Genomic DNA, 26,429 nt, shown 5'->3' on the forward strand with positions numbered 1-26,429 from the left:
GTAAAATAAAGTGTTTTTCACCTACAAGACTGAGTAATAATTAAAAGACTGGTTAATACCAGTGTTCACAGGTGAAGAGAAATGGGCACTCCTATACAGTTGGGTAAGGTACAGAGCACAAATTGGTACAAACTTTAGGAATTAGCTACTAAATCTTTAAATGGTCATACTCTTTCACCCAATATTACATCTCTAGTATTTGATCTCTAGTTTAGTTTTTAGGTATATTTCAATACAGCATTTTTAAATTTAAATGAATAAAAAAATTGCAAATAACCCTATTACCTATCAAAAAAGAACTGGCTAAATCCTTTCTTAAATTGTGGTACATAACTAATTGTGGTACATGACTAATAAGAATCTACTGTATAGCACAGGGAACTCTACTCAATACTCTGTAATGACCTATATGGGAAAAGAATCTAAAAAAAGAGTGGCTATATGTATAACTGATTCTCTTTGCTGTATAGCAGAAACTAACACAACACTGTAAATCAACTATACTCCAATAAAAAATAATTTTAAAAAATTGTGGTACATCCACACAATAGAATACTATAGTCATCAAAAAGAAGAAAATAAATCTTTATTACTGACAGAACAGTATTCATAATGTTGAGGGGGGAGGGACAAGTTGCTGAAACAAAAAATACTATTATTAAATATTATTTCTGTGTGTTTTTAAGATGTCTTTTAAGAAAAACAAATATATGATATCACTTATATGTGGGATCTAATTTTTTTTAAAATGATATAAACGAACTTATTTACAAAACAGACTCACAGATCTTGAAAACAAACTTATGATTATCAAAGGGTGGTGGGGACAGGGATAAATTAGGAGCTGGGGATTAACACACACACACTACTATATATAACATCAATAATCAACAAGGACCTACTGTATAGCACAGAGAACTCTAAATATTCTGTTAATAACCTATATAGGAAAAGAATCTGAAAAAGAATGAATCTATGTATATGTATAACAGAATCACTTTGCTGTACACCTGAAACTAACACAACACTGTAAATCAACTATACTCCAAAAAAATTTATTTAAATAAATTAACTGAATTGAATTAAATTTTTAAAAGATACTTGCGCATATACTAAAAAAATAAAATAAAATGTATATATAATTAATCTAAGCATAGAAAATAAAATATGGAAAGAACACCAAGCTGTTAACTCTCACATACCTTTGAGGGTAGATTAAAAGAGGGATTTAATTTCTATATTCCTTAATTCTAATACATTCAACTTCTCCAAAGATTTTTTCCCCCTTTGTGATTCCAAAACACTGCCAACATCTCAAATCTTTTCAGACTGAATTATGTATACCATACTATGCACATCATTCAAAACTAACATAATTCTAACTCTCATAGAGTTTACACTATCATGAATCTGGCAATTAACCCTAACTGCAAAATGGTATCTCTAGGGCTACCGTCCTGCATGAAGTGTATGACAAGATCAATTTTAAAAAATCGGGCTTCCCTGGTGGCGCAGTAGTTGGGGGTCCGCCTGACGATGCAGGGTACGTGGGTTCGTGCCCCGGTCCGGGAGGATCCCACATGCTGCGGAGCGGCTGGGCCCGTGAGCCATGGCTGCTGAGCCTGCGTGTCTGGAGCCTGTGCTCCGCACAGGGAGAGGCCACAACAGTGAGAGGCCTGCGTACCGCCAAAAAAAGAAAAATCAAAACAACCTTGAGACATCCTCAGTAACTCCTTACTTCTTATACCCACATCCATATGCTGGCCCCATCAGCTCTCTATTCTGCTTCCTCTCTAACTCTTCACTGTCATGACACAGGCCACATCATCTATTGCCTGTACCATTCCACTAGCCTTCTAACAGTCCTTCAGCTTCTCTCATTCCACCAGTCCATCTTCTTATACAGTCAGAAGATTTGATGTTACTTCCTAACTTAAAATTCTTTAATGGCTCCTACTGCCTACCTACAAAAGTATAACATATTCCTTGGCATGAAGTACAAGGTGTTTCATAATTTGGAACCCTGCCTGACTTTCCAGGCATATCTCTTGCCCCTCTTTAGGCATCACCCTCCATCCACAATGAACTACTAACAGCTACCAAAATTTAACACAGGTTCTCATCACAATGCAATACCTTTGCTTATGCTCTCTCAGAAATGCTCTGGCTGCTTGGAAGCATCTAACCCTTCTTCTCAAGCCTCCACTAAAGCATCGCCTCTCTGATAAAACCCTTCAATAGATCACTCCACTCCTGCAGACCTACTGACCCCACTCTCCCCTGTATATAGTCTATCATGGTACATATGAAACTTCATTGCACTTGTTTATTTAGGTATTCATCTCCTCCTGCTAACCTATGAGTGCTTTGAGAGTGGGGACTGTTATTCCATCAACCCCTAATACCTAACACAGACCTTGGCAAGCATAAGGCATTCAGGAAATGTTTGTTGAATGAATACAGTAAGCATGAATAACAGAATTTATACCTTGGACTTGAAGACTCTTGGACTCTAATTTATACCCTGGGAGACTTCTTAATCCCAACAATGCTGCAACTGCTCCAAACATGTTTGGAGTATCTTTCTTGGAGTGGCCTTCAAAGCCAGTTTTAGGGCCATGCAAGGCAATTGCTCAATCTTTACTTTTAATTAAGCAAAACTGTTTCCAGCTCTATTATTTTAGACTACTCAAAAGTTTTAGTTCCCAATGACTTTAGACCAGCCCCTAAGAGCAAATTAATCTTTAAAATATGAAGACTTGCCATCGCTGAAGAGATCCAAAACACTGTGCCACAGGATCCAAGACCAGTGGCTTTTCCAAAATGCTTTCCATAATATCAATCTTTGGAAAGAATTAATAAACTCTCAAGGTGACCACTGTAAAGGGAATGCTCATTCTGCTGTGAAAGTTCTCATATATTTTCTAAAGAAAACCAGAATCACTAGTATAGTAAAATTTAATACAGCAGAACTTGTAATCAGAATGACAAAAGTCTATGAAATGGGTTTCCAAATAATGCTTGCCAGAAAACGACAACAAAAATCTGTTGTTCTACAACATCCTGGACACCTGTGGACACCAGCCTGTAGCTCGAACACAGTCAAGGATACGCGGTAATAGGAAGTACACTGAGCAAGGAGTCAAGAGGTCTGTTTTAGCCCGGCTCTGATTCGAGTCTGTACAACCTGTATAACATGAGATAGCCTTTTAGTCCTTGGTTTTTTTCCTTTCATAAAATATAGTAATTGAAATAAATATCTGAGGACTCAGTTTTAAAATAATGCCACTTTTCCTATTTTTCCCCTCTCTCTGCATCCTCCCAACAGAGAGATGTGCATTTTAAAAGAAATCTCTAATAAGTAAGCCATGAAAGAGATATTTACGAGTAGGATCAATCCTCATAATTACTTGGGGGAGAAGGAAAGGTGATTTATGAAAATCAACCTTGCAGCAACTATTTATCCACACCCCATCTCCACTGCAATCAAAGCCAATAGGGGGCTCAATCGGAAATAAAGAAAAAGACACTGGGTTTCTAGAGACAGAGAAGGCTTCTTGTTTTATTATTTTAAGGTTTTTTAGTTATAAGCTCCTTGAGGGCAGTGACATTGCCAATTGCATTCCTTTGCATTCTCCACAGCACCTACAAGAAGTAGTAATTGTTCAATGAACATATGTTGATTAGCATTACTGTCCTTATTTGTTTACATGTCAATCTGTTCTCCCAGACTGTGAAAGCTTTGAGGACAGAGGCTGTGCCTAATTCCATTCGATTTCCCAGTGTCTAACACAGGCTGGTGCACTTCAGCTTGTACTGCTGCTCATGCAGTTATCCAATATAGCAATGCCCATGCTGTGATGCTTAGGTGCTGGGGAAACAGGAGTGAACAGTACAGATATACATGGTCCCTGCTATCAGTGAGTTCACATTCTAGTGGAGGAAAGAGACAATGAAAAAGTAACAAATCAAGTATTTCCTGATTTTCACAAGTGCTCTGAAGAAACCCAACAGAATGTGGAGCTGAAGGATAATGGGGGAAACTCTGAAAGGAAGCTGAGGGAAAGTATCTCTAAAGAGGTGATACATGGTTAGAAGTGGGCATTGTGGGTGGACAGATGACACATTTTGGAAACGCAGCCCAGGATGGGGGATGGGATGTTAGGGGTGAGCACTTCTCCCTAAGGCAGGATATGCCCCCAAGTGCCCTGGGACAAGTTCTCAGGCCTGTCCCAGAGCAATTAGGAGATTACCATGAAGCAATGTTATATCTCAAGGAGTATGAAAAAAAAAAATTTTTTTAAAGCCTGCTGGTCTCCCCAAGTCCCTAAAATGTTGCTGCTAAAATTACTCACTGGAGAGCACAAGAAACACCACAAGGACGCATGGAAAGAGAGCTTCAGCACCAGGGGACACGGATGGGGACAACAGTGTCAGACAGATAGCTGCATTCTGACTCTGGGAGGCAGGCTCTTCTGCTGCCTGAGGGTCCAACACTAGAAGTTAAGATACCTAACCTCAGTTCTGCCACCAACTTTTAAAAACGTTTCTATGGGCAAGCCACATTCTTCTTTCAAAGCCTCCCTTTCTAAAAAATGAAGAAGAGTGGAAGGGAATAAATACATCTTTGCCTCCTTTTCTGGTTTGCTTCTCTAGAATCCAAAAGTTGAAGTGATGTCACTGGAAATTTCAGTAGGGAGAGAGCTGCAAAGAGCCAGCATCAAACTCAGATACTGCCATTTGCCAAAATAAACAATGATAACAGCATTGTGGGGTAGAATAAGTGTTTAAGGAGATGACAGGTTCAAATCCTGGTTCTGCATACTAGACACCTCTCAGCATCTCTTTCCTCATCTGAAAAGTAGGGTTAAAAATAGAACATTGTATAACTGATTCACTTTGTTATAAAGCAGAAACTAACACACCATTGTAAAGCAATTATACTCCAATAAAGATGTTAAAAAAAAGAACATTATCTCTTAAGAGTTGTTATGAGAAATAAATAAGATAATCTGCACAAAACACTCAGTACAACATAAGCATGCAATAGTTATTACTATTAACAACATGACTGCTTACTGTGTGTCAGACACTAAGGTCTTCATCAGGGCTCTCTCTAATCTATGCTGCACCTAACAAAGCAAAACTCCAGGGGTGGAGCCCAGGAATCTGTTTATATAATAAAATCCCAGAGGATTCTGAGAACCAGTTGGATTTGGCAATCACTTCCCTACCATTCAGTAGCATCTAACATACTTACCTAGTGTTTTGCTCATCTGTTTATCCAGAATTCTCAACAAGGCCTTACCTGGTACAATGCTACTCTAAGATCTCACTTAACTCCTAATGAACTCTAGTCACCCTTCCCCACTTACCACTTCACCCCAACATTTCCAAAGTACAACAAACTGCCAAACCAATTTCCTAAATCAGTGTTTCTAAAAATGGAGTTCAGGTAATACCGGTGGTATGGAAAAGGATGTAGACCATGTTTTTTTAAAAAATAATCACATATTTTCCTAAGAACCTTTTAGTTTAAAAGGTATCTTCTATTTTAACACAAGAGCATGGACCCTGGAACCATATTCAGATCCCAGCTCTGCCACTGGCTAGTTTGTGATCTTGGGCAAGTTATCTGACCTCTACAAAACAGACTGATAATAGTATCTACAGTGTTTACTTCATAGGGTTGTTATGAGAATTAAGTAAGTTATATAAAGAGCTTAGAATAAAACTTGGCACATAAGCTTTATAGAAGTATTAGCTATTATTGTTGTTATTCATGGCCAAAAGTACTGATTTTCCATTTACATAATGATTTAAATGTTCCCCTTAAAATTACTTTTAAAATGAGCTGATGATTTTAAGAATATATAAAGTCAATTAAAGTCAATATTGGTATAGGAGATACAAAGAATACAGTAAAAATCGAGAGGGTGATAGGTAAATTAAATAAAAAACAAAAAAAACTTGTAGCAGGGGGAAAAGCCAGGAGCTTGGAGAAAAAGATGTTATTAAAAGTAAGGTGCCAAATGCACGTTACAGAAGCCTCATGGAGGTCATTTCTCTTTTCTGGGCCTTGGGTTTCTGATGTGTAAAGTGAAAACTCTGAGCCCTTCTGGGTCTAGGATTCTGAGGTCTGCATACAAACTACAGTTCCCTTGTTGTATTCAGAACAATTTCCTCACCAGGTAATGACAAAGAAGGCACAACTCTTGGAGACTAATCACTTGAGTGGGCAGAGGTTTCTTAAAAGTTTGCGTAACAGGGCTTCCCTGGTGGCGCAGTGGTTGGGTGTCCGCCTGCTGATGCAGGGGACGCAGGTTCGTGCCTCGGTCTCGGAGGATCCCACATGTTGCGGAGTGGCTGGGCCCATGAGCCATGGCCTCTGAGCCTGCGCGTCCAGAGCCTGTGCTCTGCAGCGGGAGAGGCCACAGCAGTGACAGGCCCGTGTACCGCCAAAAAAAAAAAAAAAAAAAAAAAAAAGTTTCTGTAACAGAGTCTGGCCTATCATACGTATGCATCATAGAAAAAAAGAAAAAAGAAAGAAAAAGAGAAAAAGAAAAGCATTGTGAATAGAAAAGAGGTCTCATGTGCAGAAAGCTCTCAAACTGAAAGAAGATATCGGTGAGGGAAGAGAGGAAGAATCATTTGTAAGCATCACCATGCTTTTTTTAAAGCCTGGAAAATATAACTTCGGATTGCTTCTGACTTAGTGCTAAGAAAATAAACAAAACTAAATAGCCAGTCAAAGGTAATACAGTTGTCCCTCAGTATCCTGAGGGAATTGGTTCCAGGACCCCCAAAGATACCAAAATTCGAAGATGCTCAAGTCCTTTACATTGGTGTAGTATTTACATATAACCTATGCACATCCTCCTGTATACGTTAAGTCATCTCTAGATTACTTATAACACCTAATACAATGTAAATGTTATGTAAATAGCTGCCTGAGTGCAGCAAATTCAAGTTTTGCTTTTTGGAACTTTCTAGTTTTTTTCCTGAATATTTTCAATCCATGGTTAGTTAAATCTGCAGATACATAACCTATGGATAAGGAGGGCCAACTGTATATTGGTGCACACTTTTCACTTAAAACTGTGGGGACCCTAAAGGATAAGCAAAAAGAAAGAGGACGGGAAAACAGTTCTTAGTACCTGGACATAAGGTGATTCAAACTGGAAGGAGGATGATTCCCCATCTGCCTGGAAATATACCTGAAAACCATCTTTGCACTTATGCAGGTGCTGAACTCCATTACTTCTTCTCTGACTGTGGCATCTCTTCTTGATTGTATATTTTCTCTCAAATCATGACTGTGAGCCCATCATCAAACTACAACCCACTTCTCTAATCTAGGTTCCAGGTGCTCCTCTGGATATACTTCTTTTCTCCAGCTTAAATGACCCATTTACAGTTCCCAGTAGCCACCCCATGCTTTCCACCTTTGGACTTTTTTTATGTTACTCCCACTGCCTGGAATGCTTGGCCAGTCCATTTCATTTGCATTTCTACAAGTCCAAATTCCACCATAGAGTGGAGAGGCAATATAATGAAGTGTAAGGTCACAAACTCTGGACCCAGAGTGCCTGAATTCTTATACTTGTTCCACTACTTACCAGCTGAGTACCCTAGGAATGCTACTTAAACTCTCTGTCACTCAAGTGCCTCATCTGAAACTGGTGAGAATTAGAGTACACAACCTGAAGGGGTTCTGATCAAAATGAATGGGTTAATATACAAAAAGGGCTTGGAGCACATAGTGCCTGGCACATAGTGAAAGTGTCAGCTATTATGACAGTAACGACAGGAAGATGACGATGATGAGGACGACTACTATACATTGCCAAGGCTCAGATCAAATGCTTCCTCCTCCACAAAGCATTCCCTGAACCTTCTATCTGGAAGAAATCATTAACTCCTTTGAATACTTATAGCACTTTTAACTGTCACCTCTCTTAGAGCACTTCTGTCACTCTTTATATTATTTATACCTATACTGTATCCCTTACTGGACTTTAAGTTTCCTGAGAGCAAAATCCACCTCTGACATGTCTCTTTATCACCCACAGCTCCTATTATGATGCCCTGATCATGTATCTACTCAAACATTTGTGAATGGGTGGATCTGTGGTCATGAGCAGGGCACTTCTGCCAGCTCGCCGAGCCTCCCCACTCTTACCACAACATCTTCCAAGATCTTAGTAGGGCAGGGCCTAGAATGAAATTCAAAGTGTTCATCCTCCAATTTCTTCTTTGACTCTCGCTCCTGGATCCTCTTCTCAGTTTCCAAATCAAAGCCAATAGGCTGAGTGGATGGCTTCACAGGCGGTTTCTTAGGCAAGATGGGTCCACCTTCAAGAATTCTGTGATCAAGTTCCTGTGCTTTGAATTTGTATCTGTAAGGTGAGAGTTTAAGTGACAACCACAAAAAATATTTTAATAAAATGAAAACTACATAAACAACAAAGTAAGCCAAAACCAGAAAAATAATACTCATTAAGATTACCCATCATGCACAACAAAATTTCAACTCTCTTCATAGCCACTGTCTCTACCTCTAGAGCAAAGAATAAATGAGACAGTCTAATATTCCCACCACTTTAAAGATTGCGGTTTCTCTGCAAGAGGAAACTCCCCCTTCTAAAAAGAAGTAAAAGAAGGGGACTTCCCTGGTGGTCCAGTGGTTAATGCAGGGGGTCCCAATGCAGGGGGTCCAGGTTCGATCCCTGATCATGGAACTAGATCCCGCATGCCACAACTAAAAGAGCCCTCATGCTGCAACTAAGACGTGGCGCAGCCAAATAAATAAATAAATAATTTTTTTAGAAAAAGAAAGTACAAGAAGGAAGAAAGAAGAATACAGGAGACAAACTCTAGCACTAATCACATTAAGTTCCAGTTCCCTTGGGTAGCCATAAAAAGGTGAGATCTACCTAAATTAACCTCAGAGGACACTCCTTATTGGAATCATAAGTAAGTTCTCCCACTGCAACCTCCACAATAGTGTTTTACCAGTTTACACTTCAGGACAGCTCCATATTCCCACTTTCAATCCTTTCATCACAGTGGCAAGGCAGAGCCTGTAGCTCAAATGCCATAATTCCCAAGGCAAGAAAAATAGTTAACTGTCCCCCTTACAGAACTGAAAAGAAAGTAGGCACGTTCTTGGAACTCCTCCTCAAACACTGGCAGTGAAACTTACTGCTGCAGTTTCTCGAGCTCCTCAGCCTCCTGTTCTGCTGCACTTTTGTAGGTCACAGGTCTTGCACGCTGTTTGGTTTGCAGCACAGGAGTCTGTGGGTCTCTGCATATCTTGGCCACAGATTTGGAGGGTAACAGAGCTGTAAACCAAGATCACAGACATTCACTTAGCTCTCCAAGACCCCGTATACCTGTAGGTGCTGACTCAGCTAGGCAGCCCAGAGATGCCAAACCAGAGTGGCTGGCCCTCTACACTCAGCTCAGCTCATGTCAGTCAATCTGATAAACATTCAGTCCTTTCTCCCCTGTCACTCTTTACTGAAGGGTATGATGAAGGCAGCCCTTGGGTAAACTCTGCTATCGTCTTCTGAATCTGAAATCCATTTATGTCTGATGGATTCCTTCTCACTACACAGGCCTGTACTGACTTTCTATTGACAGTGCTAACTATTTTGCTTGTTATTGACAAATAAGATTTTCACTTATTCCAGCTTTAAAATAAGGCCTTTCTAAAGACCAAGTAATAACTCCCAATATTATGTATTCCCTAAAAGTGTCTACATCAAAACATCAAGACCACCTCTCACAGAAAGTCAAATGGAAAAAGTAAGAAAAAACTATGTCAAAGCATCAATATTAAGATCATCATAACCACTCATAGAAAATAATGATTTATCTGGCCAGGAGCAACCTTGTCAATTTTCATAATTACACAGAATGAATCCTCTAATTTAGACCTTATTACCTAACAGTGGGAGATGGAAACCAAATCTACTTATTTTAGAAATAATCCAGCCTTCAAGTATACATATAACTATTTTTGAGCTATAACGGTACAAAGTTTTAAATAAAAATTGCAGAAAATAATTTTTCTATTTGCCAGGACCAAGATTCTAAGAGCAATGTATATAAGACTCTAACAGTCATGTATTATTTAGAAAGTCATGGTTAATATTTACATTTCCATTAGAATAAAGAAAGACGTTTCATTATTTTCATAATATAAAATCTGACAAATGGTTACTAGAACATAATAACAATATTAGGAAATGCTGTCCTTAAAGGAATTCATCTGGCTACCTAACATAGCACTAAACAGTGCCTATGCAAAGGCAGAAAAAATTTAGAAACCTTCAAAGTCAAAACAAACGGATTCTGCTTTATCCAGAATACTACCCTACACTCTTGACAACTATTGTATACCACACCTCCACTCCTGAAACTTCTTTAGCTTCTTTTCGTAGGAATTATTTTCATAAAGATAGATGCTATTAGATTAGATTACTCTTATCTGTTCACCACCAAATCTACAAACTCAACAGCACAAAAATATACAATGGAGAAAAGACAGCCTCTTCATGGTACTGGCACAAAAACAGAAATATAGATCAAACTCAGCAGCACCTGCACCCACTGCTCTCTTCCACCCTCCTTTCAAAGAACAATCACTCCACTTGTGTTAAGTATCCCTCTCCTACCTGCCTGCACAGGGACTTAATCATCGGTTATCTCTTTTCTCTCCTCTATCTTCATCTTCTTTCCCTGCTAAGGACTTCTCAGCATACAGACCTGCTCTCCCTATCTCGCACCTCCCTTGATTCTTACATCTCCCTCCACATGCACAGCACTTACCATAATTTGTAATGACCTATTTGTTTATCTGTCTCACTGAATTAGAAACTTGATATTGAGTAGCACCAAGTCCGTTTTGCTCACTTCTATACTCCCTACACCACACAGAGTGTCTGCTTTGTAGTGGTAAAACATTTATTGAATTGCTGAACAAAAAGCACACAACCTTAAGTGAATGGAATGCTTTCATTTTCTGTAGGTGAGTAAATGCACACTGACACATGGTAAAGATAGCCTTGATGTGTAATGACATCTCAGGTTAACTTAATTCCCCTTGGCCAATTATTGATCAGGAGGATCGAGGTGGTTGATGGGTATAAGTGGACAGATAGCTGGGTGGTTTGAGAAATGCTCAACTATGTATACATTTGTTGTCTGCATACAGGCACATGCCATGCTTTAGTTCAAAAGTGAGGATTTCAACTAAAGGCAAATTTGCACCTAAGATGTAAGGAAAGGGAATTCTAGGGGAGGCTCCAGCCAGGTATGATACTGGAAAGAAACTTACTAATATCATCCTTCTTGCTCCTCAAGTGATATCTGTTAGGGGTTCGTTTATGGAAGGCTTCGACCTGCTGTGCAAGGGGCACATACGTAGAAGCCGTCTCACCAAATGTTCTTTTCTTTCCCTGGGACAGGTTGAAAGGCATAACAATGGTGCATCCCTTAGTCACTCGGGCCTGAAAAGAAAGAAGTTGTTCCCCAAATGAAGTGTTATGGAAGAGCTCAGATCTACCACAAGCCACAGACTCAGTACAGAGGATCAAAAGAAAAAGGGTCGGGGCTTCCCCTGGTGGCGCAGTCGTTGAGAGTCCGCCTGCCGATGCAGGGGACACGGGTTCATGCCCCGGTCTGGGAAGATCCCACATGCCGCGGAGCGGCTAGGTCCGTGAGCCATGGCCGCTGAGCCTGCACGTCCAGAGCCTGTGCTCCACAACGGGAGAGGCCACAACAGTGAGAGGCCCGTGTACCGCAAAAAAAACAAAAAAAGAAAGAAAGAAAAAGGGCCTGTGTAAAGCCAAGATTATTCTTCTTCTTAAGTTGTCAGTCCTTGAGCAAGGGTTATAAACAGTCTATTCCCATCTTTTAAAAAGGGGAAGAGGGGAATTCCCTGACGGCCCAGTGGTTAGGACTCTGTGCTTCCACTGCAGGAGGCGCAGGTTCAATACCTGGTTGGGGAACTAAGATCCCACAAGCCACACAGCGTGGCCAAAAAAATTAAAAAATAACAATAAAATGAAAAGGGGGAGAAAGCATCTAGAACTTAACAAATTATCTGTTCTGGAAGAGTACATAAGGTGATTTTTCCCAAGCATGTTAATGTTTTGAAGCAATCAAGAGCAAGTTTTCTTAGAAGTGAAAAAAGCTGCAAAGGTATCCCATCCCCAGTCCCATTTAAAAATTTTTAATTGGGCTTCTGGACCTGAATCAGGTCAGGCAGCTGCCTGAATCAAATTCTCTCCACACATCCTACCAAAAACTGACTGATGAAGAAGCCTACTCTTTGGGTCATTAATTTTGATAAAATTGGTCTCTGATTGGAAACAAAACTCTTCAAGGACTTACGTCCCAAAGGAAGAAGCACAACCCCAGGATTTAAGATTGCAAAGGACTGACTTCAGCAAGTCATGATGGTGACTGCAAATGCAAGGAGAATTTCTTAGTGCTAGGATTTTTATTTAGGATTGTTACTGTTTTTGTTAGCGCTCTGGTAACAAAACTGGATTTGAGTGGTCTGCCCCAATCCCATTTTCCCCATAAACCCTGTTATATTTTGCACACAATTTTGCAGACACAAGATTTTTTCAAAAATTTTGTTATAGCACAAGCTGTAACAAGCCTGTACCTACAATTTGCCACACATAATTCTATGTGTTTTGTGTACATTCTCAATTCAGTTTTCACAGCAACTTGATAAGATGCTTCCCAGAGACATAGAGTGATTTGTCCAAGATTACACAGCTAACAGGGGCAAAGTGAGGATTCAGACCTATCTTAACTCAAAAACATATGCTCCTCTCAATTATATTATTGTAACTAAGTGACCACAAATATTACACCAGAATCCTCACTGAATTATTAACAAGAATATTAATTTAGTCTATCAACTTACAGGAGACGGAGGATGCTTTCGCAGTTCAGATGTAAAGTTCACTTCCTTATACTCCTCCTGGTTCTTAGGATGTTGTTTGATTCGCTCATCTGTGAGGAAGTGGAAGTCAACTGATTTGGTTACCTGGCTCACTGATTTCTTCACAGGGAGCCCTGAGTGAGGAGCAGAGTAAAACACACAGATAACACTAAGAATAGAGAACATAAAGTAAGTCCCCTTTTATCCAGTCCTTTTGGTATTTCTATTACCATGGATCTAACTTTGTTTACTCTCTACATATAAGCCAACACTTGAAACAGTCCTCAGGGACACCATATGTGTCCCTTATGTGCCTTATTCATTTAGTACTATTGGGTTTGAGGCCTTTCGGTCAGAGGCAAACTGTTATAAGGTAGCACAGGGGAGAAGAATCCCACCTCCCAGTTGTGGTCATAGCTCTGGAGACAGAGAAACTGGAATACTTTTGATAGGAAAAGCTATGAATTGACTTTAAAAGCACTTAACTAAGCATCTCTAAGAGGGATACCCTATAAACTCCAGAGATGCTTTTCAACCCAGTAAGCAGAGCTTCACAGCTTTGACTCCACCAATGATAATTATGCTAAAGCAAAGCAGAACTCTGATCCCTTCAGCTCTCTCAGGTATACTTTCCTCCATAACTACAACTGGATTCACTCAGCTGTCTTTTCCTCTGACTAGGATAAAATGGGAAGACAACAAAAAGCTGGTCTGCCCAATTGCTCTATCTTCTGTCTCAATCCTAGTTCCTTCTTATTCTAATACAAAGAAAAAGAATTAGGAGAAAAAAGGAGGGAGGAATTAACTCCACTTAGAGAAATGAGGTAAGGACTCATGGAAAAAGGCCTCAAAAGATGGGTGTGACTTCTTCAGTTAGAGATGGAGAGGAACAGCATGCTCTAAGAAAGGACCAACATATGTAAAATGTTCTAGGGAATGATCACTGGGATATGAATGGTACCCATGTCCAGGTTTCTAAATAAACACATCTTTTAATGCTGACTACTGACCAAGAAAGACTTTTGTGCTTTAGAGACTTCAAAAACCCTACCAAGATTATGAGAAGCACCCCCTCATAAATCAGACTCAATCAGAACCAAGCTGACCTGCTCCTGCAAGAGCAAATTTTTTGAATTCTTCATTCTTCTTCCGCATCTCTACCACCTCTTGCTGCATTTTCATTCTCTTCTCCAACTCTTGCTCCTCAGTACTTTTTAGAATCTTCTGCCTAAAAGGCAAATCAGTAAAGGAGATGAGAGAGGAGAGGAGAGGAGAAAGTGACTCAGTGGTTAAAAAAATCTAAAGGCATTATATAGATTAGATTTTTAACCTGTGATAAAATAACCATCAAAACCAAAAAGTATTACCTAATAAATTGATATTAACTTAGATAACACTATGAAAAAAAGATACAAAATTTATTCCAAAATATTGAAAAAGTTTCTGAAAAAACAGCTAAAATAGACTATAGAAGATATTATAAAATATCCACAAATTTGACTATATAATGATTAACTTTTATGCCACAAGAAAAACTAAAATACCAGTAGTAATATTTTCAACAAACATGGCAAGAGGTTAATATACATAAAATATATACTGTGATAGAGAGAACAGACTTAGGAGTAAAGCCATCCAGAATGCAAATCCCAACCCTGTTGTTTCATTTTCTGCCTATGTGATCTTGAGAAAACTATTTAACCTCTGTGAGCCTCAGTTTTCTCCAATGTAAAATGGGTAATATGAATACTTGTTCTCACAGGATACTTGTGACTATTAAATCAGATAATGTTTCTGAAATACTGGACACATAGCAAAAGTTCAATTTAAAGTAGCCATTCTTAAAAAAACAATAACAATAAAATAAAGTAGCCATTCTTAGTAATGAGAACATCACTAAGACCACTTATAGATAAACAGAAAAGGAAAACAGATGATTCACCCAAGAGGAACTTTGGAAAAGATGCTTACAATAATAGTTATACAATCTTGTCAGCAAACACATAAAAATTAAAATAATCTGATGCCATCAACATATCAGTTAAATTTGAAACAATTTTTAAAGTAAAAAAAATTCAATGCAGATGAGACTACAAGGAAATAAAAATATTCATTCAAAGTTGACAGCACTGTAAATTCACACATTCATTTTGGAAATAAAATTAGCAATAAATATCAATAGCCAGAAAACTGACCATAATCTTAGATCAAGGAATTTCTCTTTCCTTATCCTGAGGAGACTAGTCAAAGAAAAGGATCTGCCTGTAAAGATGTTCATTGATTCCTTAAAATAGTGAAAAATCGGAAACAGCATTTTCAACCGGAAATAGTTAAATATAATCTGATAGAATGCTAACAATCTATCAAAAAAAGGGTAAATGTGAAGATTTTGTAGCAGTACAGAAAATAAAATAGTCTCATAGCAAGTGAATAAAGCAGAGCCCAAAGATTGCTTATACACTGATTGTAAAAATATGTATTTTACTTGAGTAAAGTCTAGAAGGGAGCTTGGCAAAATAAAAACTGTTCAATTTAGGTAGTAAGAACCTTCACTAACTTTTTCCTTCTATATTTCTTTTACGTTTGTTTTAATAGTTAATTTTTTTCAATCTGTAACACTCAAGCACCCACAAGGACATAAAACAATTTACCTTACCATGGTTACGGCTTTCAGAGTTTCCCAAGCTCCATGTGCATCAAACAGACTGTAGATGTACCCATTTGTAATTTTTTTTTTTTTTGTGGTACACAGGCCTCTCACTGTTGTGGCCTCTCCCGTTGCAGAGCACAGGCTCTGGACGCGCAGGCTCAGCAGCCACGGCTCATGGGCCCAGCCGCTCCGCGGTATGTGGGATCTTCCCGGACCGGGGCACGAACCCGTGTCCCCTGCATTGGCAGGCAGACTCTCAACCACTGCGCCACCAGGGAAGCCCCCCCATTTGTAATTTTACTCTACTGACTCTAAAGCTGAAATTCAGGATAGAATCATACCTTACAGGTGGGATACAAGGCACAGTATGTCTGCCCTTGGCTTTCTCTGGGGAAGACTCATTCTTTTCAGAAGTATCTTGATGAGCACTGCCTTCTTCCTCTTCCTCTGGCTTCTTTTTATTGTGAGAACTTGAGTTGAAAAGAACAAAAAATATCCTCTCAATTCCCTACAGCATATCCTGCTCTACCCTCCTCCCCAGATCTACCACACATGACTTAAATTTTCTCATTCTTTAGGACAAAAACCATGTTTCAACAGCAAGATTCTTCCAATAGTATCATCAGATCATATATTCCAATGGCTACAATGGGTAAATTTTGAGAATGCCAATAGAAGTCAGGGTAAGAGCTGTCTGGTGATGGTTCAGGAGGGTAGGAAGAGATTCCAACTGCTCATCATCAAATGAACAAATGCCAGACAGCTAGTTGTCTCCTCAATATTTATTCTGCTTTATTTCTTATTAACAGAACCCCAATTTTGCTTGGGGCAGCAATGTATGAAGGCAAAAGTATTGTACTTGCTTCAACGGTCTCTACTGCAACTAGAGGGGATCTAATTTACAGTTCAGTCAACTGAGGCATAACATAAGCGTTTCTGGAAAATACTTCACTTTCCTGATATGGGTGCTGCCCCTCTTTCTTTGCCAGACCCTTCTTCTTCTCTCAAACATGGATATGATACCTAGAGATATAGTAGCTATCTTCAGATAATGAGGCAACAAGCGCTAAGAAGAAGCTAAGAAACACAGAGCAGCCATCTTGAGCAACAAGTATGAAAAAAACCCCTAAGACTCAAAGAGATGTCATTGAACCAAAGCAAACTACTTTCAGACTTCTGTGAAGCAAATAAATCATTATTCTTTAAACCTCTCTAGTTAAATAGAGAGGTCTTATTACCTTCAGCAAAATACATTCCTAACTGATAAAAATAAGAACAAGCACCACGTATTCTGCTTGCCATTACCATAGGAGCAAACGGAGTAAAAATCTATGTCAGCAGACAGAAGCTGTGGCTACTTACACTCTCATTTTTTTGGAGGGTGGAATTTCATTGACGATTACAGGAGTAGCACATCTCTTGGCTTTCATTTGTACATGGTGTTTTTCTTTCTGTTCCAAATTCTTCTGAGCAGAGAGTCTAAGAGATCTTCTATGGTAGAAGAATTGACAAAACTTATTTGTAATGAATACATCTACTATATGTGCAAATACTCCTCAGAAATGTGAAAATATGTCAAACTACAAAGGGCTATAAAAAGTGGTATTATTTCTGCTCTAAAAAAAAAAGTGGCATTATTTCTGCTCTAAAAATCTAATACCTTCTCGTCTTACTGATCGTTTTTGAAAATTCACCATAAAATGTTGGTACTTAAGTGCATTGGTGTTTGTAAATTAGACCTCAATAGAGCTGATTTAATTTTGTAAAAGAGCACTGGCAATCACCTAGTACAACTCCCTCCTTTTGGAAGTATGAGTAAAAGTAAAAGAAGATGAGGTGACTTGACCCTGTTACACAGCTAATTGCTGTCAGACTTAAAATTAGAAATCAGATCTCCTGGAAATTTACTACCAAGTGTTTATTTTCTCCACTTTCTTTTAGCCATGGCCTCCTATTTTTGTTAAAATATATAACACATAACAAAAAGTACACAAAACAAAAATTAAGTTAAGTGATTACAAAGTGAAGACTCATGAAATCACCACATAGACTAAGAAACAAAACACTGGCAGCAGATGCTATCTTGACTTTTACAGTAATGACTACTTTTTCTTTATCATTTTACCATACAAACATGCATTCCATAAACATGGTCTGTTAGTTTGGAAAGGAAACAAAAAACGTTATGTAATAATCAGACTACTGCAAGCATTTTTTCTGTCTTGGTTTATTTTACTCAACATTATGTTTGTGAGGTTCAACCACACTGACTCACGTAGTTCGAATTCACTGACTTTCAGTGCTGTGTAACATTCATTGTAGGAACATACCATTATTTACCCAGCTTACTGTTGATTCTCACATAATGTCTCTTGATGTACACATTGCTGTTGGGTATGTTAAGTTGTAAGATTGCTAGGTCACCGATAGACATTGGTTTATCAACTAAAGTTATTTTCCAAGGTGCTTGTACCAATTTATGCTTACACTGACTAATTTACAAAGTCTACACTGCTCTACATTCTCCAAAACAGTTAGTATTGTCGGATGACTTAATTTTAATCATATAAATTGGTATAGAGTAGAAACTCATTGTGGTTTTAATTTGCTTTTCCCAGTGAGACTGAGCACCTTTTCACATGTTAACTGGCCATTTGGCCATCCTCTTTCATAAAGTGCTAGTTAAGTCTCCTGGTTGTTTTCTACTGCATTGTCAATCCTTTTCTAATTGATTAGTAGGAATTCTTTATATTCTGTGAATATGAGGCCCTTTGTCGGTTTTTAGTGTTACAAACATCTCCTCCCAATCTGAGGCTTGGCTTTTCACTCTCCTTATGGTATCATCTGATTAGACAAATATGCTCAAATACAACAACCTCCTTCCCTAAAAGCATGTCAGTGTTTTCCTGTGTGGATTCTATTTAAGAAATCTTTCCCTATTCCAAGGTCATGAAGATATTCTCCTATATTTCCTTACATGAGCTTCAGCTTTCACATTTAGATCTACAAGCCACCTTGTACTTTCTGTTTTCTATGGAGTGAGGTAGGGGCTAATTCCCATTTTGTTTTATGTGGCTATCCATTGTCCAATCATTGTTTATTGAAAGGGGAAAAATAAAAACACCCTCTCCCCAAAGGTCTGCAGTACCACATTTGTCATATATTGTGTCCATATATGAGAGAGTAAGCTTTTATTTGATTCCATTGGTCTCATTTATCCTTGGGTAATACCACAAAGTCTTTATAATATTGCTATCTACTAGACACTTCAAAAGTATTTTGACTATTCTTGGACCTTTGCATTTCTGTATAAATTTTAGCATCAATTTATCAATGTCCAAACTGAAAACCTTTGGGATTTTTGTAGAGATTGCGTTGAATCTATACATCAGATAAGGAGATTTGACATATTTACATTACTGAGTCTCTCAAACCATGAACATGGTTATGTCCTGCCATTTATTTAGATCTTGTTTAATTTCTCTCAAGTCTTAAGATGTATTAGTATATATTCAAATTGTTATTAGATTGCGTAGAGTAACTAATTTTTAAATCTTTATCATAAAGAATTTAAAACTTAGTAAAAAGTGAAGAGAATAATATAATGAACCACCAGGTACTACTCATCATTCAGCTTTAAAAATTTCAACTTATAGCCAATCACACTGTCAATTTTCCCTCCATCCACGCCTGCCTAGCTTTTGAAGCAAATCCCAAATTTCAGATCTTTCACCTGCAAATATTTTCATATCAATCTCTAAAAGTACTCATAAAAACAATTACATGGAGTAATACAGAGTGCATTTATCATGCAAATCTTCTTGCATATTATTACAAAAGGTACACAATATATAAAAATATGACTACTTGAAGGCACTGAAAAGTGACCAAAAGCAGGCAGAAAAAAGAGAAACATTTATCCATGAAAAGCAACTACAAAGGTTAAGAGTTATGAGTTAGTAGCTTTTTTGCCTGAGGGCACACCCCAAATGCGGCAGCTCCAGCAGCAGAAAACTCTAATCTCATTGGCCGTAGATAACGGAAGATAGAATTCAGGCCAGTACAGCAGCTGGAAATAGGAGGAAAGTCCCGGTAGTGAAAGAGCTACAGAAAAGGTATCACCCAAAGTCTGAGCCAAAACTCTGCACAAATTCCTATGTATTACTATATATGCTAACTATGCATGTTTAGAGGAGACTGGGGGGCCCAGTGAAAAAGCAGAAACTGGTGAGGTGTCCATCCTTAAAAGACATAAATGCACTAGGTAAGACACTGGTGAGTTCACTGGTTTTTATTTGATTCAGTGCACTCCCCAATGTGTATATAGTAGAATGGCACACAGCTAAAGTCTTACTAGCTTTAGGTATCAGAAGACAAACATTAGGGCTGGCAAAACAACTGGAAATTTAGAGGCAAAATGAGAAGCAAGAGAACCAGAGAGGATGAACACTTAAGCCTCAGTATAAACTCTACTCGGTCTTGGCTGACCACTAACATTTTCAGGCACAGGGGAGACTCCAGGGAGCCAGACTAAAAAAACAACTGTATATGCAGATATATGAATGGCCAGTAATCAAATGAAAATGTGATCAACATCATCAGTCATCAGAAAAATACAAATTAAAAACACAATGAGGGACTTCCCTGGTGGTTCAGTGGTTAAGAATCTGCCTGCCAATGCAGGGGACACGGGTTCCAGCCTTGGTCCAGGAAGATCCCACATGCCGCGGAGCAACTAAGCCCATGTGCCACAACTACTGAGCCTGTGCTCTAGAGCCTACGAGCCACAACTACTGAGCCTGCATTCCACAACTACTGAGCCCACGCGCCTAGAGCCCATGCTCCACAACAAGAGAAGCCACCGCAATGAGAAGCCCGCACACCACAACAGAGAGTAGCCCCTGCTCATTGCAACTACAGAAAGCCTGAGCACAGCAACAAAGACCCAAAAAATAAATAAGTTTATTTTAAAAAAAATACAATGAAATATCATTAAAGAGACTGACAATACCAAGTGTTGGCCAGGATATGGAGCAACTGATACTCTCATATACTGCTAATGGGAATGTAAAATGGTACAGTCACTTTGGAAAAATTCTGTTTCTTATAAACATACACTTAGCAGTACGTCCAGCAATTTCACTCCTAGGTATTCACCCAAGAGAAACACGTCCTCACAAAAATCTATACGCAAACTACTCATAGCACCTTTATTTATAATAACCCCAAACTGGAAACAATTCATATGTCCTCAACTGGTTAATGGATAAACTGTGGTATATCCATCCAACAGAATTTATTATCAGCAATAAAAAGGAACAAAATATTAATATATGCAATGACATGAATGAATCTCAAAAGCACATGCTAAGTGAAAGAACTCAGATATAAAAGAGTACATACTATACAATTCCATTTATAAAAATATCTAGAACAGGCAAAGTTAATCTATGGTGACAGAAATCAGAACAGTGGCTGCCTCTGGGTGGGAGGTGGGAAAGTGAGAAGGCAGAAAGAACAGTAAAAGTTGAATTTAAAGGGAGAGGAATAAGGGAATGTTCTGAGGTGATGGAATTTGTTCTATGTTGGTATCGTGGTTGCATTATAGACTTGTCAAAACTAATCAGACTGTGCCCTCAAGAGCTGTACATTTTACTATATGTAAATTATACCCCAATAAAATTAGTTAATTTTTTTAAAATGGACAGAGTTTCATTAAAAATTAGAAGGAAAGAAGGCAACGTACATGAAGACATGGCCATTTTGGACCACTACTTAAATTCAATATACAATGATATTATAAAGTCAAGAGAAGAACTGCTGAATGTCTTTAGGGAGAAGTTGCTAAGGGATGAGACTATAAAAATTAAAACATATATGTGGGGCTTCCCTGGTGGCGCAGTGGTTAAGAATCTGCCTGCCAATGCAGGAGACACGGGTTCAAGCCCTGGTCCGGGAAGATCCCACATGCTGCGGAGCAACTAAGCCCGTGCACCACAACTACTAAGCCTGCACTCTAGAGCCTTCGAGCCACAGCTACTGAAGCCCACATGCCTAGAGCCCGTGCTCCGCAACAAGAGAAGCCACCGCAATGAGAAGCCCATGCACTGCAAAAAAGAGTAGCCCCGCTCGCCACAACTAGAGAAAGCCCATGCACAGCAACAAAGACCCAACACAGCCAAAAATAAATAAATAAATAAATTTATTTTAAAAATATATGTGGTAAAGCAACACCTGCATGGAAAAATTATTATTATAGACTAAGGCCTTATTGACTTTTAACTATTCTGAGTCAAAGGAGTTTTAGCCATCTTTTAGCTTATCCATCAAAATCATGTGAGAAGAAAATAGTAGGAAATTTGTATGATTATCTATACCTTCCTATTCCATCTGCTCTTCTTTTCTAGATTAGGCATCCCTAGACTAAGATAAATCTGAGATCTAAGATAAATGGCACTAATGTTTTACCTCTTTATGCATTTTCATAATGCAGTCTCATTTACAAACTACTACCACATGTTATCCTATTTGGCCAGTTCTTGCAATAAGCCTGAGAGAGACGGTTATTCTCAGTAAACTAAGGTTTTGAGTAGTAGAGATACCTGCCTTTAAAACAAATGAAACAAAAACAATTCAGATCTTCTGATTCTGTGAACAGCTGGCTTTCTGTCATACCATCATTTCCCAAAAGCATTCAAAAATTCATTCAGAATGTGGGGCAATTTTAGTAATATACATATTCAAAATGCAGAAGCCAAGACACTAGCACTATCTTGGACTCTGAAGGAATCTATAGGATACTGGGTCCCTTTTCCATAGGGACTTAACAATCTAAACATGGAACAGAAACCACAGAATCAACCTGTAGCAATCTCTTAAATTTCCTGTGATAGCTGGTTGAATCTCACAGAATTTTTCAATTAAAAGGGGCTTCTTCACCAGAAAAGATTAAAATAAGCATGTATGATACCATCTTCAAAAGGTGATCCCCTTACACCAGCATGAGGGTTTGTAAAGGGTAATTTCATTACTTCTGAGCAATTGTATTATAAATACTCTGCCATTCCTCAATATTGTTGACATCAAAGTATAAAGCATTAAATAGTTCTGGAATTTATTTATTTATTTTTAAATATTTATTTGTTTATTTGGCTGCACCGGGTCTTGGTTGCGGCACTTGGGATCTTCATTGCAGCATACGGTTCTTTTAGTTGTGGTATATGGAATCTTTAGTTGTGGCATACGAACTCTTAGTTGCAGCATGTGGGATCTAGTGCCCTGGCCAGGAAACCAACCCGGGACCCCTGCATAGAGAGCGTGGAATCTTAGCCACTGGACCACCAAGGAAGTCCCCAGTCCTCGAATTTAAACTCTGTGGGTGAGTGGTAATTATTAGATGGTGAAAGTTTTTTTGGCCATGTTGTGCGGCTTGTGGAATCTAAGTTCCCCGACCAGGGATTGAACCCAGGCCATAGCAGTAAAAGTGCTGAGTCCTAACCACTGGACCACCAGGAACTCCCAAGTGAAAGTTTTTAAAAATCTAATTCAAATAATCTTTTGATTAGTGCCATCTGAAGGCAACTAATATTAAGACTAACAGCTTTGTTTTGGTTAAAAAGAGGATACTGATACAACATTCAAAGACATTGGATTTTCAGAGGTTCCTAGTGCCAAGAGTACAGCTTACCCCACCCATCCATCCACCCCTTCACTCAAGACTTTATTCAGCTTTGCTCCTGCAAGACACTGTTAGGTACTAGGGATACATGACACTTGCCCTTATGAAGTTTATTTACAACCTATACACAGGAAAAAAAAAAAACCTGCCACATATCCATACAAATAAATGTAAATGGCAACCCATGTTGACAGCGCAAATAGCAAGGACTTTGGAACCAAAGTGATCAGTCTGAATCCTGTCTCTGAAATAAATCTGCCTTGGGCAAGCAACTTAGTACATCTGAGCCCTTATCTATAAATTAAGCATGTTACCTACAACTCATAAATGTTATGAAGATTAAATAAGGTAACATGAAGAGTCTAATGTAGTATGGAACACATAGTAGGTGCTCCAGTAACTCCTCGTTGAACGTTATTAATATAACCACCACTTCGAACACCAAAACAGTCTTACCTCTGAGGCTGAGCTAGAATATTTCTTGATGTGGTTCCTTTGACTTTCAGAGAAGAACAAGCATTTGTTGGAATGGACTCTTCCACCAGGTTTTCTTTTTCTGCCTCTTTGTTATAAGTGTTGTCAACTGCAAGAGAGCAAAAACTAGTCAGTACTCAAATCCCAAGGAAATGAGTTGGAGATGAGAGATACATGTGTATATATATGACTTAATACAGAATTCTAGATTGCAAATTGTGTGTGTATGTGTGTGTGTATCCCTCCTAAGCAGTGAAATCTTATGCAGAAGAGCAATTTATAAAAGCTACTTTGGTTGAGGCAGAAATGAAGTATCCAGGGCCCTGCCTATTTGCCAGCCTAAGGCATCACCTCAGAAAAAAGTATCCCAAACACATTCTTATGACATTTTTTTTTAACATCTTCTCATGACATTTTAAAAAGATAAAATTCTGAAAGCTTCCACAGAGAAAAAGAAATCACCTAAGGAAGGAAAATAGGATAAGCTGAATTCCTCATCAGTAACACAGGACGATAAAAGATAACAGAATAATGCCTTCAGAAAAGTCAAGAAAAAATCTTTTAATCTGCAATTCTATATTAAAAGTAGCAAGGAAAAAGCAACAAGTTACATACAAGGAAATTCCCATAAGGCTATCAGCTGACTTTTCAGCAGAAACTGCAGGCCAGAAGGAAGTGGCACGATATATTTAAAGTGATGAAAGGGAAAAACCTACAACCAAGAATACTTTACCCAGCAAGGCTCTCATTAAGATTTGATGGACACATCAAAAGTTTTACAGACAAGCAAAAGCTAAAAGAATTCAGCACTGCCAAAAGCAGCTTTATAAGAAATGTTAAAGGGACTTCACTAAGTGAAAAAGAAAAGACCACAACTAGAAACATGAACATTACAAAAGGAAATATCTCATTGGTAAAGGCAAATATACAGTAAAAGTAGTAAATCAACCACATACAAAGCTAATAGGAAGGTTAAAAGACAAAAGTAGTAAAATCATCTGTATCTACAATAAGCAGTTAAGGGATACACAAAACAATTAGATGTAAAATATGATGTCAAAACAGTAATCATACAGGGAGGAGAGTACAAATGCAGGGTTGTTAAAATGCATTTGAAATTATGAGATCAGCAACTTAAAATAGAGACATACAGATTGATAAATATAAACCTCACAGTAATCACAAACCAAAAATCTATAATAGATACACACACACACAAAAAGAGAAGGAATCCAAATATAACACTAAAGACAGTCATCAAACCACAAGGGAAGAGAACAAAAAAAGAACAAAAGAACAAAACCTGACATACAAAAACAACCCCAAAACAATTAACAAAATGGCGATAAGTAGATACATATCAATAATTACTTTACATGCAGATGGACTAAATGTTCCAATCAAAAGACACAAAGTGGCTGAATGGATACAAAAACAAGACCCATATATATGCTGCCTACAAGAGACTCACTTCAGATCTAAAGACACACTCAGACTGAAGGTGAGGGGATGGAAAAGAGTATTCCATGCAAATAGAAATCAAAAGAAAACGGGGTGTCAATAATGATATCAGACAAAATAGACTTTAAAACAAAGAATGTTACAAGAGACAAAGAAGTACACTACATAATGATCAAGGAATCAATCCAAGAAGAAGATATAGCAATTATAAATATATATGCACCCAACAGAGAACCACCTAGATACAGAAAGCAAATATTTACAGACAGAAAGGGAGAAATTGACAGTAACACAATAACAGTAGGGGACTTTTAACATCCCACTTATATCAATGAACAGATCATCCAGACAGAAAACCAGTAAGGAAACACTGGCCTTAAATGACATATTAGACCATATATAGAGAGAGAAAACATTCTATCCAAAAGCAGCAAAATACATATTCTTTCCAAGTGCACATGGAACATTCTCCAGGATAGATTACATGCTAGGCCACAAAACAAGCCTCGGTAACTTTAAGAAAACTGAAATCATATTAAGCATCTTTTCTGACCATAACACTATGAGACTAGAAGTCAACTATAAGAAAAAAACTGCAAGAAACAAAAACACATGGAGTCTAAACAATATGCTACTAAACAACCAATGGATCACTGAGGAAATCAAAGAAGAAATCAAAATATACCTGGAAACAAATGAAGACAAAAACACAATAATCCAAAAATCTATGGGATGCAGGAAAAGCGTTCTAAGAGGGAAGTTTATTGCAATAGAAGCTTACCTCAGGAAACAAGAAAAATCTCAAACAACCTAAGCTTACACCTAAAGAAACTAGAAAAAGAAGAACAAACAAAACACAAAGTTAGTAGAAGGAAAGAAATCATAAAGATCAGAGCAGAAAGAAATGAATAAGCGGAAATAAGTGAAATAGAGACTAAAAAAATAGAAAAGATCAATGAAACTAAGTGTTGGTTCTTTGAGAAGATAAATAAAAGTGATAAACCTTTAGCCAGACTCTTCAAGAAAAAAGAGAGAGGGCCAAAATCAATAAAATCAGAAATGAAAAAGGAGAAGTTACAACTCACACCACAGAAATACAAAGGATCATAGGAGATTACTACAACCATCTATATGCCAATAAAATGGACAACCTAGAAGAAATGGACAAATTCCTAGAAATGTAAAATCTCCTAAGACTG

General features: G+C 38.1%; 1 protein-coding gene across 3 annotated transcripts in view; it reads right to left on the bottom strand.

The window, feature by feature from the left end:
- The window catches only part of TPX2 (TPX2 microtubule nucleation factor), a 59,554-nt gene that overhangs the window by 11,391 nt on the left and 21,734 nt on the right, over positions 1-26,429 (bottom strand). For all 3 annotated transcript variants that reach the window (XM_079946536.1, XM_079946537.1, XM_079946535.1), the window contains exons 5-12: positions 23,752-23,878; positions 16,980-17,108; positions 15,959-16,087; positions 14,074-14,195; positions 12,950-13,101; positions 11,345-11,516; positions 9,206-9,344; positions 8,183-8,399 (exon numbers count right to left, since the gene is read on the bottom strand). In XM_079946536.1, the coding sequence (XP_079802662.1) occupies positions 8,183-8,399; positions 9,206-9,344; positions 11,345-11,516; positions 12,950-13,101; positions 14,074-14,195; positions 15,959-16,087; positions 16,980-17,108; positions 23,752-23,878 (1,187 nt within the window). The remainder of the gene's footprint in view (positions 1-8,182; positions 8,400-9,205; positions 9,345-11,344; positions 11,517-12,949; positions 13,102-14,073; positions 14,196-15,958; positions 16,088-16,979; positions 17,109-23,751; positions 23,879-26,429) is intronic.

Source organism: Stenella coeruleoalba (assembly GCF_951394435.1).
Source record: "Stenella coeruleoalba genome assembly, chromosome: 15".
In the NCBI taxonomy this organism is placed as follows: domain Eukaryota; kingdom Metazoa; phylum Chordata; class Mammalia; order Artiodactyla; family Delphinidae; genus Stenella; species Stenella coeruleoalba.